Source organism: Astyanax mexicanus, chromosome 12, assembly GCF_023375975.1.
Source record: "Astyanax mexicanus isolate ESR-SI-001 chromosome 12, AstMex3_surface, whole genome shotgun sequence".
In the NCBI taxonomy this organism is placed as follows: Eukaryota; Metazoa; Chordata; class Actinopteri; order Characiformes; family Acestrorhamphidae; genus Astyanax; species Astyanax mexicanus.
In genome coordinates, this window is record NC_064419.1 from 47,421,408 (window position 1) to 47,437,948 (window position 16,541).

The window sequence follows — 16,541 nt, forward strand, 5'->3', positions numbered from 1 at the left end:
GGAGGTAGAATTACAGTATATTGGAAAAAAACGTGATTGAAAGTTGTCTTGTTGTTTTGCCATTGAAACCTATGAGGATGGGTGGGGTTACACAGCTTTCTGCAACCGAACAGCAGGGGGCGCACGACCTGTGGTGGCTTCACTTTGGAGAAACAATGCTCTGTCCAGCTATACACAGTCTATGCTGTAAACTGTGCAGCAACCAGGGTTGCCAGGTCCAACAAAAATATCCAGCCCAAAGTCAGTCTAAAACCCACCCTCCAGAAGCTTAAATTGGCCCGGGTTCAGCACCTAGAGAGACCAGCTTTCCAGAGGCTCGTTCCGTGGCACTGAACCCGGGCAAACAGCGCCTGAAAGCCGGTTATTTGGATGTTAGCATAGCTAGCTATCTTAACTCTCCTGCTGTCCTTATTTCTCCACCCTCCTCAGGCTGTTGGAGGTAGGCGGTCCGTCACAAACCCTGGAGATATCAGCCAATAGCATTTGCTGAGGGAGGAGATCCTGACCCCGCCCCCAATCTATAAAAAAAAAAACACCCGTTTCAAAACGCAGCCACAGGCAATTCTCATAGCATGCGAGGAGAACTGTGAATTTGAGAGGAAAATAAACACCCGAGAGGAGAAAAATGAAGCTAGGGAGCGATATTTTGTTTAGTGTGCACACAATTCCCTTTTTTTTTAGCTTGCGAGTTTACATTTGCACTTGCAAGAAGTTAATTTGCACACGCAAAATGTTAAAAAACGCTGGTTAATTTTTTTTTTACATGGTGTTTTTGCTCCCCCGTCTTTTGAAATTTATGTGACGCCATAGTTCTGTGTGGATTTGGATTATTGTCTTGTTACAAGATCCAACCATTCTTCAGCTGGGACTTGATATTCTCTTGAATAGAATAGAATCTTAAGCCCAACCCTAATGCTAATAGTAGGGTATCCTGGTCGTGATGCAATAAAGGAGCACCCAAAATGACACTACCACCACCAAGCTTTACAGATGGTATGAGGTATTAATAATAAAATGCACTAACATCAACATATTTAGGTTGTGCTTATTGGACAGTTTAATGTAGTTTTCGGTCTGATAAACTTAAAGTTAATAAATATGCATTTATTTGTTTATGTTCAGTTCCACCAGTTCACATTTAAAACATTTAAGTAATTGCACAGTTAATTAATCTGGACTAAAAAATTAGAATCAAACCTGTCTATAATTTCTCAGATCTGATTTCGGTAGCGGCAGGTAGAATCTCAAACAGGAAACAGGAAATACTCTGTAGGGTAGACTTCCCATTTCAGTACAGCCGTTGCAGCCTACCCATCCTTCGTAGGATGCAGCCCCTGAATTGGGACACAGCTTTTATTGGGGAGTCACAAATTAATGTAAATTATTTAATTGGGCTTTGAGGTTTAGCTTGGGGCCCCCAAATGCTTTAATACGGCCCTGCATAAAGATAACTATGAGTGCAGATAATGAATCTGATCAAGTAAAGTGTAGAAGGTGGTCATAATGTTTTGATATGACTGTGTAAATTCCTGCCTGTGGTGAGATATTACGTAATGAGAGAGAGTTATAGTGTAAACCAGCCCTCTTGCACGCTTGTCCTGAAATCCCCTGCTCTACTAATTGTGTCATGTGTTAGCACGCCGCTAATGCTACACCACGCTGGTCTGGATTGTGAAGGCGTGTTCGAGGATCTCACTCCCTCTCTCTGCAGTTAAAACTCAACAGCCGTGAGGATCAGAGTCAGATCACTCAGAACCGCCGGACTGTACCTCTCAGCTCACCTGGACCACAGGTGTGTGATCAGCGGAGATACGAGGTTAAAGGTGGCCGATTCTTCGACTCGAACAGGCTCAAACCGTGAGTACTGCCTTACTGAGCTGAGGTCAACAAGTTCATGCCTTTAATTTATAATCATAGTCCATTTATAGTCTGATTACTGCAGTTATCTGATTATTAATGGAGCCAAGTATACAGTACATGTTCACTCTTTTTATACTTAATTATTAGATCAGAATAAAGTGTAAAAATCTGTTTAGTATCTCTGATGAAGACAATGGATCGTTTGGATCGTTGTCTTGTTACAAGGTCCAACTCAGTAATCAGATTTCTCAGTGCATGTGAGCTCTAAACCGGAGTATTATGGGATATCTCAGTCTGTGCATAAGTGAAAACAGACCCTGGTAGTGGAAATAAGCTACTAGTGTTTGCTGCCTAGCGATGTTAAAACAAACAAACAAATAAATAAATAAATCACTTTCAAACTGATATTTGATTATATTGCAGCTTATTGTGTAAAAAAAGACAGACATCATGTAAAAAAAAAAAAATGCATGGCCACGCTTTATTAAGGCACGGGAACGAGGAACAAGATACTTATGCGTGCGAATGATAAAATTAAGGCATGGAAAAGAGAGGATTATAGGAATTAGTTAATTAAATCGTAGCCATTAAGGTGTGGCCACAAGTTCCTTTTGTTTCACAGCTAACAAAGCCAGCATCTCTGAGAGTTTGTGTACAATATGACTGTATAAGGAAGGTTAACAGATCTGCATACTGTCTGCGTCTGAACCAATCAGCTTTTAGTATGAGAATTAAGAGTCTTTTACTTAAAATGATTCCATATTTTACTGATTTCACTGCAAGACTCTCCAAAATATCACCATACTTCATTTAGAGATTAAAATAAAAATAAACTAGTTCACTCTCCATTTTCTTACTAAAGATTATCTTGGATTAAAGGAGCTTTGATTAATTTACAGAAATGCAAGATTTATTATTCTCCAACTAGATTCAATTAACTTGTTCCCACACCTTAATAAGTTGTGGCCACACCTAAATGATCTCATTCCCACGCCTTAATAAGATGTGACCATGCATTTATTTTTTTTTTACATGATATCACCTTAGGGCCTGTTGAGTAGCTAAGTACAAATACATTTTTTTAAATATTCTAATCATTCAATAAAACCCCTATCCAGATAAATCTCTCCATCCAGACCTGGACACACCTCTTCTTATTTAATGTGTTTCCTATCTTTTTATGATTTATTTACATTGTAAATTTAATATTGAAGACCATATTAAAGCTTTACAGAAACACATGCTGAATTATGTTCTACAGAACACAAAAAACAGAATATTTTAATTTTTATACTTTAGATTATTATAAGTATCACATTTCTCTTTGAGGACAGATCTGCAGACTCTTGGTGAGATTTTAATCTCAGTATCATCATGAGGGAGAGTCACCTGGAATAGTTTTCTCAGCATCTTGAAGGAAGGAGTTCCTGGAGGTGCTGAACAATAGGTGCTGCTTTTCCTTCACGCTGTGAAGCTGCAGCTCATCCCAATTAAATCAAATAAAGAAAAACACTGAATTCGATAAGGGCTCATTTATAATATGGTGGTGAACTCTGTATCTGATTATTATAAGCAGCTCTGCTGTTGTTCTTCACTGGATGGTTATTGTTTTTGGGTAATAATACACCCAGCCACGCTCTCAGCACATGGTCAGCCTGACCCGGCACACTGACCCGGCACACTGACCCGGCACAGCCTGTTCCCTGTAAACTTATCAATAGACCAGCCAATCAATCAATTTAATCGTCAATCAATTTAAAAGCACATAGAGTTAGATTAATATAATAGAAGTAATATTCCAAACTTTAACTGTTTGGTATTACTGTATATTTATTATTTCAAAATATATAGTTCTGATATGTTTTGTGCAGCATATAAAAAGATTTCACCATCAGAAAGCATGTGACAGTTCATCATTTCTCTTATCATTTAATAAAATAAATTATTTGTATTTAATTTAATTACTTATTAATATATTTGTACTGTTGTTATGATGTTAATAAATTATTGTATTTTTTATATTTGATTTTATCATACTTTATTTTGCTCTTTTTATTTTTACTCTTTTTATTTTTACTCTTTATTTTATCTTTTGTATTTTTTTTATTTTTTTCTTACTGTTTATCTATGTTCAACCTTTAGTTTTAATGGTTCATAAATATATGAGCTGAAATAACAAAAAAAAAAGATTCAGAACCTCAAATAATGCAAAGAAAACAAGTTCATATTTATAAAGTTTTAAGAGTTCAGAAATAAATATTTGGTGAAATAATCCTGTTTTTTAAACACAGTTTTTTAAACACAGTTTTTTAAACACTGCTTTTGGATAACTTTATGCTGCTTTACTCCTGGTGTAAAAAATCAAGTAGTTCAGTTTGGTGGTTTGATGGTTTGTGATCATCCATCTTCCTCTTGATTATATTCCAGAGGTTTTCAATTTGGTAAAATCAAAGAAACTCATCATTTTTAAGTGCTCTCTTATTTTTTTCCAGAGCTGTATATATCAGAAATACATATTACATAATTTCAATTTGTAACAAATGTGTTTAAAAACAATGTTCCTGAAAGAAAGATGATTATAGAGTAGACCAAATATCGGCAACATTTTTTATTTTTCATTGGACAGAGACAATATTTATAAATTAAATTAATTTTCCTCGCTGTTTGAACTTTGTTATTTAAGATAACCCTTTCCCCCCCACCCCTCTCTCTCTCTCTGTCACGTACACACACACACACACACACACACACACACACACACACACACACACACACACACACACACACACAGCGCTAAACTTATCAGTCTATTTTAGGAGAAAATAGTTTTATAGTTATAGGAAGTCATAGTACAGTAGTAAATGATTTACTTCACTCTGAGTTACCCACTGTTCCCAGTGTTCCCACTGTTCCCAGTGTTCCCACTGTTCCCAGTGTTCCCAGTGTTCCTGAGAACCCGTATTACACATTACAGAGAGTTTCTGCAGTTAATCAGTCACAGCTCAGATACACTTTTAACACCATCCACTAACATACACAAACACTGCAGCACAGCACACCCGCCACCTTTCACCTACTAAACTAACTGAGGTGAGACCAGTACACAACGTCCTGTACCTAAATAACAGCACAAATACTCCGATTACAATTACTAAATCAATTACACTGAAACAATAACACTGTAATGAGGGAAAAACTAAGAGAGCACTCCAGTTTCTGAATCAGTTTCTCTGATTTTGCTATTTATAGGTTTATGTTTGAGTAAAATGAACATTGTTGTTTTATTCTATAAACTACAGACAACATTTCTCCCAAATTACTAATAAAAATATTCTCATTTAGAGCATTTATTTACAGAAAATGAGAAATGACTGAAATAACAAAAAAAGATGCAGAGCTTTCAGACCTCAAATAATGCAAAGAAAACAAGTTCATATTCATAAAGTTTTAAGAGTTCAGAAATCAATATTTGGTGGAATAACCCTGGTTTTAACCACAGTTTTCATGCATCTTAGGTGTCTATAGTTTTCTGGGTTTTTGTTATAGTGTTATGTGCTAGGTGGTTGTTAGCTGGATGCTATGGTGTTGCTTGGTGGTTTCAAGTTGGTTGCTTTGGTGTCCCAATTTGGTTACTATGTTCGCCTCCACCAGTCTTAGACACTGCTTTTGGATACCTTTATGCTTTACACTCCAGGTGCAAAAATCAAGCAGTTCAGTTTTGCCTGATGGCTTGTGATCATCCATCTTCCTCTTGATTATATTCCATGGTGTTGCTTGGTGGTTTCAAGTTGGTTGCTATGTTGTTGGTAGGGTGTTGCTAGGTAATGTTTATGTTTTTTTTTTTAGGTTTGGCCATAGGTAGTCAGTATGGTGTTGCTAGGTGGTAGCTAAGGTGTAGCTATGGTAGAGTTCTTCGTCTCTAAGACATTTTAGTACATATTTTTGCCATTTAAAAATGATTTTCCAGCCAAAAAACTGTAAAAATGCTATAAAATCTATTGTGGATGTTTTTTTCAGTGCAGTAATTGTGGTTTTATTGCACATCTGCTTTTCTTCTGGCCTCCTTATCTGTAAGTGATGAGCAGGAGATGATCCTGCGGAGATAAGAGCTGAGCTCCAACACCGCGGCTCCGCCTCTCCTTCCAATTATAGAGGTCATCCATCTCTTTCCTCTGAGAAAGCTGAGCGGATTCTGCAGCGTCTCGCTGGACGTGAAAAGCAGCGTAAGCAGCAGCGGCGCAGCGTCCGCAGCTCTGCTATTCTTTCTATTATTAGTGTCGTCCTCTGAGAGATAATCTTTATATCTCAGATCCTCCAACAAATAACCATATATCAACCTGCTCTCCCTTTTTCATCTGGACTAATTTTAAATTAATAAAAAATAAAATGTGCTATATTTAAACTTTAAAGTTACTGACGTATCTGGTTGATACGTCAAAAGGGAGAATTAAAGAGTAACTGTTTATTTTACCTTGAGTGTATTGACAAATATCTTCCAATAATGATTACTTATCTTAGTATCTATAATTACATAATTATTGTGTGAAACCTTGTATTGTATATGCATTAACCAATACTCACATTATATTTGATCATTTTTACTCACAGTGTATTTTACACGCAATTATATAAAAGATTAACCAATAATCACAATATATCCTTTACACATATAGTAAAACATTGTTTGATATGGCATGTGACTAACACAGACTTTATTATATGACAAATTAACCCACATGATACATTTACTAACACATTAACATATAACATATGAGATGTAGCTCAGGCTTGAAGTATTTTGTTTTACTGCATGACCCTAACTAACGGTCATCAATTTGACTGGTACGGGCTAAATTGCTACAAAAAAGGCTATTAGATCAAAGCAGCCTTTGGATGAGTGAGTGCCTCCCTAAAAGACCTCTGCTTCAAAGCGGGGGGTGACGCACACACACAGATAGTGCCACGATGTTTCATTCTGGAAGAACACAGTCAAGGCCAAACACTAGTGGTCCGGTCAGACACGTGAAACTTGAGTACTAACACGTGCATGCTAACATGAGATGATTTTAGCAACGCCTCATCAACAGGCTTCACGTCATTTTGGGTATAAAACATGGAGTCAGATCAGAGGGGGGTCAGAACTTATGCTGGGACGGCTGTTAGACGGTCTTTCATGTGTTGGTTCTCCTGAATATCCAGTACTTTGTAATAAATACTTGGTTTGCTTTCAACTTCACTCCACTGTCTGACTCTCTCTATCAAACGAACACGCAGGGGAGTTGTACCCCGGTCGAGAGGTGGGTGTTGACCCACCTTTCATTTTCTTTTCTACAACATTACTTACTTCATTAATAAAGACACTTTATTTGAAAATGTGAGGAAAATAATGTAGTGAAGAAATTGCAGGATGGTTTCTAAGATGTTGCTAAATGTGCTAGGTGGCTGTCAGATGGTTGCTGTGGTGTTCCTAGCTGTTTTATGTTGTGTTGCCTGGTGGTTGCTTAAGTGTTGCTATGGAACAGCTGTTTGTTTTCTAAGGTGTTTTGATGTGATTGCTATTATGCTGCTACTGTAGGTGGTTTCATGTTGGTTGCTGTGGTGTTCCAATCTGGTTGCTATGTTGTTGCTAAGGAGTTTCTTTGTGGTTGCTATAGTTTCCCGTTTTTTTGTTATAGTTTTGCTTTGTGGTTGCTAGATGGATGCTATGGTGTTGTTGGTGGTATCAATTTGGTTCCAATTTGGTTGCTAGGTAGTTGTTATGTTTTTTCAGGTAAATGCTAAGGTTTTGCTATTTTAAAACTATGGCATCCATGTTGCTAAGGTGTTCCTAGGCAATTGCTAAGGTGTTGCTAGGTGGTAGCTGAGGTGTAGCTACGGTATAGTTTTTTGTCTCTAAGACATTGCTAGGTTGCTAACTTTTGCTCCTTATTCATTATTAACAAATTTTAGCCAATTTTATATGAGAACCGTGTATCTGTGCAAACTGGAGTTGGAACAGTGTCGAAATTCGGAAAATAATATCAGTATTACCAACAAAAAATAAAAATGGATTATGATATAGTTAAGAATAAACTATTGCTTTGCGATGCACAACCATAATAACAGATTTCTTCTATAAATAAAATAATTATTTTTCTATTTCTCTGTTCTTCTTCTAGCAGTGGACAAAGGATAATTTTCGCACTTCTTCAATCTGACTTCCGAAGTCCCTGTCTGACCAGGACTGATCCACCCGTGATCCATCATGTCGCTCTACATCCATCTCCTGGCCTGTGCTTTCGGCATGGGCTCCTGGGTGGCCATTAACGGACTGTGGGTGGAACTTCCACTAATCGTTAACGTTCTACCTGAGGGATGGAACTTACCTTCCTACCTGACGGTCATCATCCAGATGGCCAATCTCGGCCCTCTTCTAGTCACGGTGTCGCACAAACTGTGCCCAGGCCGGTTACGGGAAAATCTCATCATTTACATGGTGTTGACTGTAGGCGTTCTGGCGTGCATCTTCCTGACAGCGTTCTGGAGGTACACCACAGTGCTCTTGGGCGAATCGAGGAGTTCCGCCTTCTTCGTCCTCACGTTCTTCCTCGCTCTGGTGGACTGCACGTCCTCCGTCACCTTCATGCCGTTCATGATGCAGCTTCCTGCCAAATACATCACTTCCTACTTTATCGGAGAAGGACTAAGTGGCTTCTTGCCCGGGTTGGTAGCTTTGGCGCAAGGCGTCGGGATGTCCAAGTGCGTCAACGTCTCTCAAACTACGAACGTCTCACAGCCTGGCGAGGAAACCTTTAGCGTTCAGACCCAGTACCTCCCGGCCAACTTCTCCACAGAGGGCTTCTTCTCCTTCCTGGTAGCCATGATGGTGGTGAGCCTCATCGCTTTCGCTTTGCTAAACCGAGTTCCCAGAACCTACGAACTCTCCTCCAAACATCTGGTGCCCAAATCAGACGCAGTAATATCGGTCTCTGGGGGCGTGGACAACCCGGCGATGAGCAATCCAGATCCCAAAGCAAAGACTCTGGAAGATGATGAGACAGATCAGTCCAGTCCACTGATGGTCAAGCCCTTCTATTCCCGGTGGGAGCTGGTCTTCATCTACGTCATGGTGGTGTGGGTCAACGGCGCAACCAATGGAGTCCTGCCGTCGGTGCAGACCTACTCCTGTATGCCTTACGGGAATCTGGCCTATCACCTGGCGGCTGCTCTGGCGTTAGTTGCGAATCCACTGGCCTGCATCATCGCCATGTTCGCCCCCAAACGGTAAATCAAAAAACTATTCACTATTGAATACTGGGGGACTCATTCTGACTTGCCATCAGCAGCCAGAGTCTGAGAGAGAGAGAGCATAAAAATTGACTATGCTCTCTATTGTTGTGTACAGTAGGAAGCAGCTGGCTGGCACAGGTGTCTGTTAGCATCACTATTGCACCATTAGTATCACTATCATGCTGTAACTGATTGCTACCACATTGCTATTAGCATCACTATTGCGCCATTAGTATTGCTACCACGCAGGAAGCAGTGATGACACACTGTAAGCATAGCAACTGCATTGCATGGTATCGCTGCCATGCTGTTAGCATTGCATGTTGACACACTGTCAGCATAGCTAGCAAGCTAGCACATTGCTGTTAGCATCCCGATTGCGCCATTAGTATTGCTGCCACACTGTTAGCATAGCTTTTGCGCTGTTAGCAGTGCTTACACACTATTAGCATAGCTACCGCATTGCTACCCTGTCAGCCTCTGGCCGTGCACAGTGTTACTACTACGCTCAACATCACTGCTGAAGTGTTAGCATCACAATCACACTGGTTGCCGCCCCTGCCTTGTTTATCAGGGCCCTTCATGTCTAAACGCTGGTAAATTGTGGAAGATTTCAAATGTATGAAATCCTAAAGTTCTCTGACATTATTAAACGAGTTTTAAGTTAAGTTTTTGTTTTATTTAGCCACAGTTATATTAGACACACATTATAGCTACATCTAGAACTATAGCTACAAACTTTTAAAGCTAATGCTGTTTAATACAGTGTTTGTTTGTCTTTGTTTCTGCAGGTCGCTGGTGTTTCTGGGTATTCTGTCTCTGCTGGGTAGTGTTTTTGGTGGATACAACATGGCCATGGCAGCCATGAGTCCCTGCCCATTACTGCAGGGCACAACAGCAGGAGAAGCTATAATCGTAAGTCCCTGAATGTTGGTGATCTATGTTCACACAGCAGGTAAAAGTGGCCCAAATCCAATTTTATGAACAAATCTGAGAATTTCTTTAGTCTATGCACACAACAGCTGTCTGAATGGACTGTGCTTCATTAGTGACACATGTGCAATAGAGCAATGCTTCACATTAAGTTTCACTTTAATCCAGAATATTAAATCAGATTCTCAAGAGCCATGAATGAGTTCAGACTGGGTTTATTACTGATAATATGATACACTTCGCTAAAAAGGACACCATTTTCGGCAATGGTCAGGTTCTCCTTGTGTTTTTTTTTTCTTCTTCTGTTTGACGTCAAAGTACATAAATTTAGATCTGGCCGTTCAGACCCAATCGCATTGTCGCAATTCGGATAGCTCACAGGTTAAAATACCACAACTTGAAATGACCAAAATGGAATTATGACATAAAATATATGATTTGGGCCACATTTATGAAGCCCTAGTGTCTCATTAAATCAGTTTTACACGCAGTACTACAGTACACATAATTTCATGCTGTTTGTATGAACAAAATACTGTATAATGACGAGTTTTTATCAACTAATATTGGATATCTAACAATGCTAAGGTGTGTCAGTGCTAACACAAAAGTAGGACATACTTTGGTTAGATTTGGTTGAATAAAACACAGCTAAATGAGTTTTAAACCAGTTCTAGTAAATTCCAAAGCACAAAGTTTACTGATTTATGGAAATGTTTTAAAATAGTTAAAAATTACTGAATGTTTAACTGGAACGCTGTTAACTCGGGTGTGAGGTAATTCCCAGATCTATCACCTTTGGAGGTAAATGGGACACAGCCATTTACACTTAACCTTGAAAGTACAATTTTATGTATTTCCAGCACATTATCATTTGTATTGTTTATAATATTGTTTATAATGATTAATATGGTGTCACTCAGTCATTTTAAACTTTTAGTTTCTAACCGCCTTCAAACAGCATGTAACTGTTTTAGTTGAGTTTTTGTTTTTTACCTTTTATGTCTTTTATTTATTTCGTCTTTTTGTTTTATCTTTTAAATTATTTTATTCATTTCATCCTTTTATTTACTGTTTTCTTTGTTTTACTTTTGCCGTTTACCTTTTTATTTAATTTATTTCATCCTTTTTTGTTTTATATATTTTCTTATTCTAATTATTTATCTCTTTATTTTATTGCTTTACATTTTAGCCTGTACACTTTTATCCTGTCCTTTTTATTCTGAATTATTTTATTCCTTCTTAATTACATTTTATATTGTTTGCATGTTTTTCTAATACTTTTACCATTTTAGTTTTATGGTTTTGTTTATAAAGTTCCTTTTTTTTTTAGCTTAACCTGATTAAATAGTTTTTTAGTATTTTTTTAGTCAGTTTAAGCTATAAATGTTCAGCTGCATTAAATGATAAAAAAATAGGGTTATCCTTAATGCACTACTGAGTAAAAATAAAGTTTAATTGATTGATTGGTTGATTAATTGATTTATCGATTTTGTACTGTTAGATTCACAGCTTCTGAACTCGTATTTTTATAATCTTATCTGTTTATTACACTAATTATTTTTCTTTTTTTATTGCTTTACATTTTAGCCTGTCCACTTTTTCCAAATTATATTATATAACTAAATATTAAATTGTTTGCTTGTTTTTCTAATGCTTTTACCATTTAATTTTGATTGTTTGTTTATAAGGTTCCTTATTTTAGCTTACCTGATTAAATACTTGATTTTCATTTATTTTTTCTGTCCGTTTAAGTTGTAAATGCTCGGCTGCATTAGAAATGAGACAGCCTCCAAGCTCATCTTTTTATAATCTCATCTGTTTTTATATCTCGCTGTAATAATTTATTATTTTAATTATTTATCTTTATTTTATTACTTTACATTTTAGCCTGCCCACTAATACTTTTGATTCTGAATTATTTTATAAATATTATATTGTTTGCTTGTTTTTCTAATGCTTTTACCATTTAATTTTTATGATTTTGTTTATGACGTTCCTTATTTTAGATTAAATAAATAATTTTTATTTTTATTTATTTTTCAGTCCCTTTAAGTTGTAAATGCTTGGCTGCATTATAAAATTAGGGGTGTATTGATTGATTTTGTACTGTTAGATTCACAGCCTCCAAGCTCATCTTTTTATAACCTTATCTGTTTTTATATCTCACTGTAATAATTTATTATTCTAATTATTTATCTTTATTTTATTACTTTACATTTTATCCTGCCCACTTCTTATTCTGAATTATTTTATAAATTTTATATTGTTTGCATGTTTTCCTAATATATTTAATATTTAATTTTTATGGTTTTGTTTATGAAGTTCCTTATTTTAGATTAAATAATTAATTTTTATTTGTATTTATTTTGCAGTCCCTTTAAGTTGTAAATGCTTGGCTGCATTTATTGATTGATTGGTTGATTGATTTTGTACTGTTTGATTCACAGCTTCCGAGCTTCTTATTTTCTTATCATCTTATCTGTTTTTATATCTCGCTGTAATAATTTGTTATTCTAATTATTTATCTTTGTTTTATTACTTTACATTTTAGCCTGACCACTTATCCTTTTATTCTGAATTATTGTATAAATTTTATATTGTTCACATGTTTTTCTAATGCTTTTAACATTTCATTTTGATTGCTTTGTTAATGAATTACTTATTATTATTATTATTATTTTAGCTCACCTGATTAAATACTTGATTTTAATTTAAATTTGTATTTATTTTACAGTTTTTTTTAAGTTGTTAATGCTTGGCTGCATTTAAAAATGCGGGTTAGCTTCAGTGAAAATAAAGGTTTATTGATTAATTGGTTGATTAATTTTGTACTGTTAGATTCACAGCCTCCGAGCTTCTTATCTTCTCATCATCTTATCTGTTTTTATGTCTCGCTCTCAGGTGATCTCGTGGGTCTTCTTCACTGGTCTGCTGTCCTATGTGAAGGTGATGGTGGGGGTGATTCTGAGGGATCAGAGTCACATCGCTCTGGTGTTTTATGGAGCAGCTCAGCAGCTCGGCTCTCTGGTGGGATCCGTCACCATGTTTCCCCTCGTCAGCGTTTATCATCTGTTCCAGTCTGGAGATTTCTGCACCACCCAGTGCCCGTTATCCCTCTGATATCATTTTATATCCCAATTTTATATCATATTTTCTTTATTAACTCATAACATGATCAGGATGTATCATCAGATATTAAGGAAACATGTTAAGTTTAAGCAGTGGCAGCTGTTGTCTGCAGAGTTTCAGCCAGTATTTTATTATTAGAACTGTGCGGTATATCGCGGTAATCTGTGCGGGATTAAGCCTCCAAACCTGCCTATCGCCATCATCATTCCCCCTATCCCATTTCCACACTCCGTGTTGCCAGGTATAGAACACAACAGCAGAGAAAAACAGTGTGCTATAGCAGTGGAAACAGGCGAACTGGATATTTGGTAACACTTTACAATACATGTACAATAATTAACAGTACTAAACAGGACTGTATTAGGACCTTATTATTGTTGTTATAATTTTACTTTTTACTTTGTGTCTTATCGTTGTATGCAAAGCATTTTTGAGAATTTTGAAAAGTGCTATATAAATAAAATGTATTATTATTATTATTATTATTATTATTATTATTATTATTATTATTATTATTATGGGTACATTAATTAACAGTACTTACGATACAATACCACTGTCTCAACTAATTATTAAATAAAACTAGTTAAGACATAATTAATAATATTGTCTCAATTCATCATTATTAACAAAATTCTTAAGCAATAAAATGATTAAATTAAATAGTAATGATTAATATTGTGTTAACTAGTGTCAACTAATAATTAGTGGAGACATTACTTAACCATTAAATAATATTTATTTTAGTACTGTTATTTGTGACCCTTATTGTAAAGTATCGCTGCATATTTTTCTCCTGAACAGGTAATCACTGAGCTTCAGTAAGGTTTCCATTGTAAAAATGTTATAATGTTATATTTAAATCAAATAATAATAATGCACTTGAATTAATTGCAAATAATTAAAGTATACTTTTTCTCTTTATGTATTTACATATTTTCTTATCTAATGTGTATTTTTACTACACTTTGAAAAGTATACTTTATTTAGCTGTGCTAATTTTGTACTTAATTTCCTTAATAAAAATGTATATTTAGTATTATTTTATAAAATTGAGCTTTTTATAATAAAAAATACAATTTTACTGAATGTGTCCCATGAGCCTATATTTCTGCTATAAAACTGTACTTCAGTCAAAGTTGTTACCAAAAAAAATATATATTTTTTATCTTGCTCAGACTTTAAAACTTTACTTAGTGTATAAGTAAAATCCTTTTAACTAATTTAATTTTAATGCTTGCAATTAGATATCTTGCTTTAGTTTTTATCAGTTTATATGTCATTCCTAAAATTGTATGTGATGTTAAATGTATACTTTAATCACACTTTTATATTTTATATGTTTTTATTGTTAATTTGTACAGCTCACACAAATATACTTAAATTATGTAAAAAAAAATAGCAAAAATAACATATGACTGACTAATTTACCATCCAATACTAAGATTAAAAAGCAAAGCTTAACTTATTTTAATTAAAAATATAAAATGTAACTAATTAAAATATAATAATACGTAATAGTAACCTGTATCAGTAATAAAATGTAGAAATAAGTTATATAAAATCTAAAATAAATAGGATAGGAAAAGTAAGGTTAGTAAAGCACTACTAACACAGCAGAATAAATAACTAAGTTTTAAATTTGCTTTTTAAAATGTCATTATTTTACCTCCTATTTCTTATAATAATGAAACATTTTTATTCTACTATATTTTTTATGGTCAAGATTTGTACTATATCAATATATATTTATTTGCAGTTGGTTCTGTTGCTGTCAATATAAACCAGTGTACACTAACATCACTGCTGATATGAATTAATCAGTAAACATTTACCTGTAGTTGTTTATATTTAATTATGACATTTGTTAATACAATTATGAATCTGACTATGAATATTAATTAAGATAATAAATAAAAAAATAAGACATTAAACACAGCTCTTGAAAAAAACGAGAGACCACTTAAAATTATGAGTTTCTTTGAATATAATCAAGAGGAAGATGAATGATCACAAGCCATCAAACCACCAAACTGAACTGCTTGAATTTTTGCACCAGGAGTAAAGCAGCATAAAGTTATCCAAAAGCAGTGTGTAAGACTGGTGGAGACATTACTTAACCATTGAATAATATTTATTAAGTACTGTTATTTGTGACCCTTATTGTAAAGTATTACTGGATATTTTTCTCCTGAACAGGTAATTGTAACGCGTGAGCAGAAGGGAGGCGGACGTTTAAGCGGGTAAGACATAACTTTTAATAAATAACAAATAAACAAATAAACAAACAGGGGAATAACGAATATAAATATGTACATAAACAAACAGGGAAAACTAACAAAGAGCTAAACTAAACAGATAAGTAGCTAAACTAAACAGATAATAACTAAACAGGGCTAGGGATATATACAAAGGATAAATACATAAATATATGCAAAACAAATAAATAACGTGAAGCAATAACGTGACGTAGAAAACAATAATAAACGTGGCGAGACAAACGACAGAGGAAGGTGCAAAGACCGACAGCAAACGTAGACTAACAAGTACTATATATACTAAACATGAAACAATGAACACCTGGGGAAACAGGTAACGAGGGGCGGAGCTACAAATTACACACACGTAATGGAAAAGTACAAGAGAAACACACTAGGAAACGGGGAAAACACAGGAAAACATAGCGAGGGCGTAACAGTAATCACTGAGCTTCAGGGAGGTTTCCATTGTAAAAATGTTCTATATTTAAATCAAACAATAAAAATGTACTTGAATTATATGCAAATAATTAAAGTATACTTTTTCTCTAAATATACTTACATGTTTAGTTACTTAATTTGTATATAAAAAAGTATACTTTATTGACTGTGCTAATATTGTACTAGTCATTTTTCTTAATATAAATATTTACTTAGTATTATTTTATAAAACTTTGCTTTTTATGATCAAATTATATTTTTATTATATATTTTGAGTCTATATTTTTGCAATAAAACTGTACTTCAGTAAAATTTGCTACCCAAAACATTAATTTTATTATGTTGCTCAGACAAATTAAAACTGCTGAAGAACCTTTTATGTGTTAAAACTAGACTTTAAAACGTTACTTTACTTTACTTAGTGTATAAGTAATATAGCTTTAACAGCTAATGCTTGCAATTAGATATATTGCTTTAGTTTTTACCAGTTTATTTATGTCACTCTTATAATTGTATGTGATGTTAAATGTATACTTTTATCACAATTTTAATATGTTTTTATTGTTCATTTGTAGAGCAGTGATTAAAAACCAGGATTATTCCACCAAATATTGATTTCTGAACTCTTAAATCTTTATGAATATGAAC

At 34.8% G+C, this 16,541-nt stretch overlaps 1 protein-coding gene across 2 annotated transcripts; it reads left to right on the forward strand.

Moving 5' to 3' along the window:
• The first annotated feature begins 1,686 nt into the window (after window positions 1-1,686).
• Window positions 1,687-15,529, forward strand: slc52a3 (solute carrier family 52 member 3). 2 transcript variants are annotated; one of them, XM_007231682.4, is made up of 4 exons: window positions 1,687-1,857; window positions 8,019-9,123; window positions 9,921-10,044; window positions 12,967-15,529. In XM_007231682.4, the coding sequence occupies exons 2-4, from the start codon at window positions 8,105-8,107 to the stop codon at window positions 13,183-13,185; spliced, it is 1,362 nt and encodes a 453-aa protein (XP_007231744.2). In that variant the 5' UTR covers window positions 1,687-1,857; window positions 8,019-8,104; the 3' UTR covers window positions 13,186-15,529. The 2 variants fall into 2 exon arrangements, with proteins under 2 accessions (XP_007231744.2, XP_015456353.2); XM_015600867.3 differs by having other exon boundaries at window positions 8,022-9,123.
• The last annotated feature ends 1,012 nt before the right edge of the window (window positions 15,530-16,541 follow it).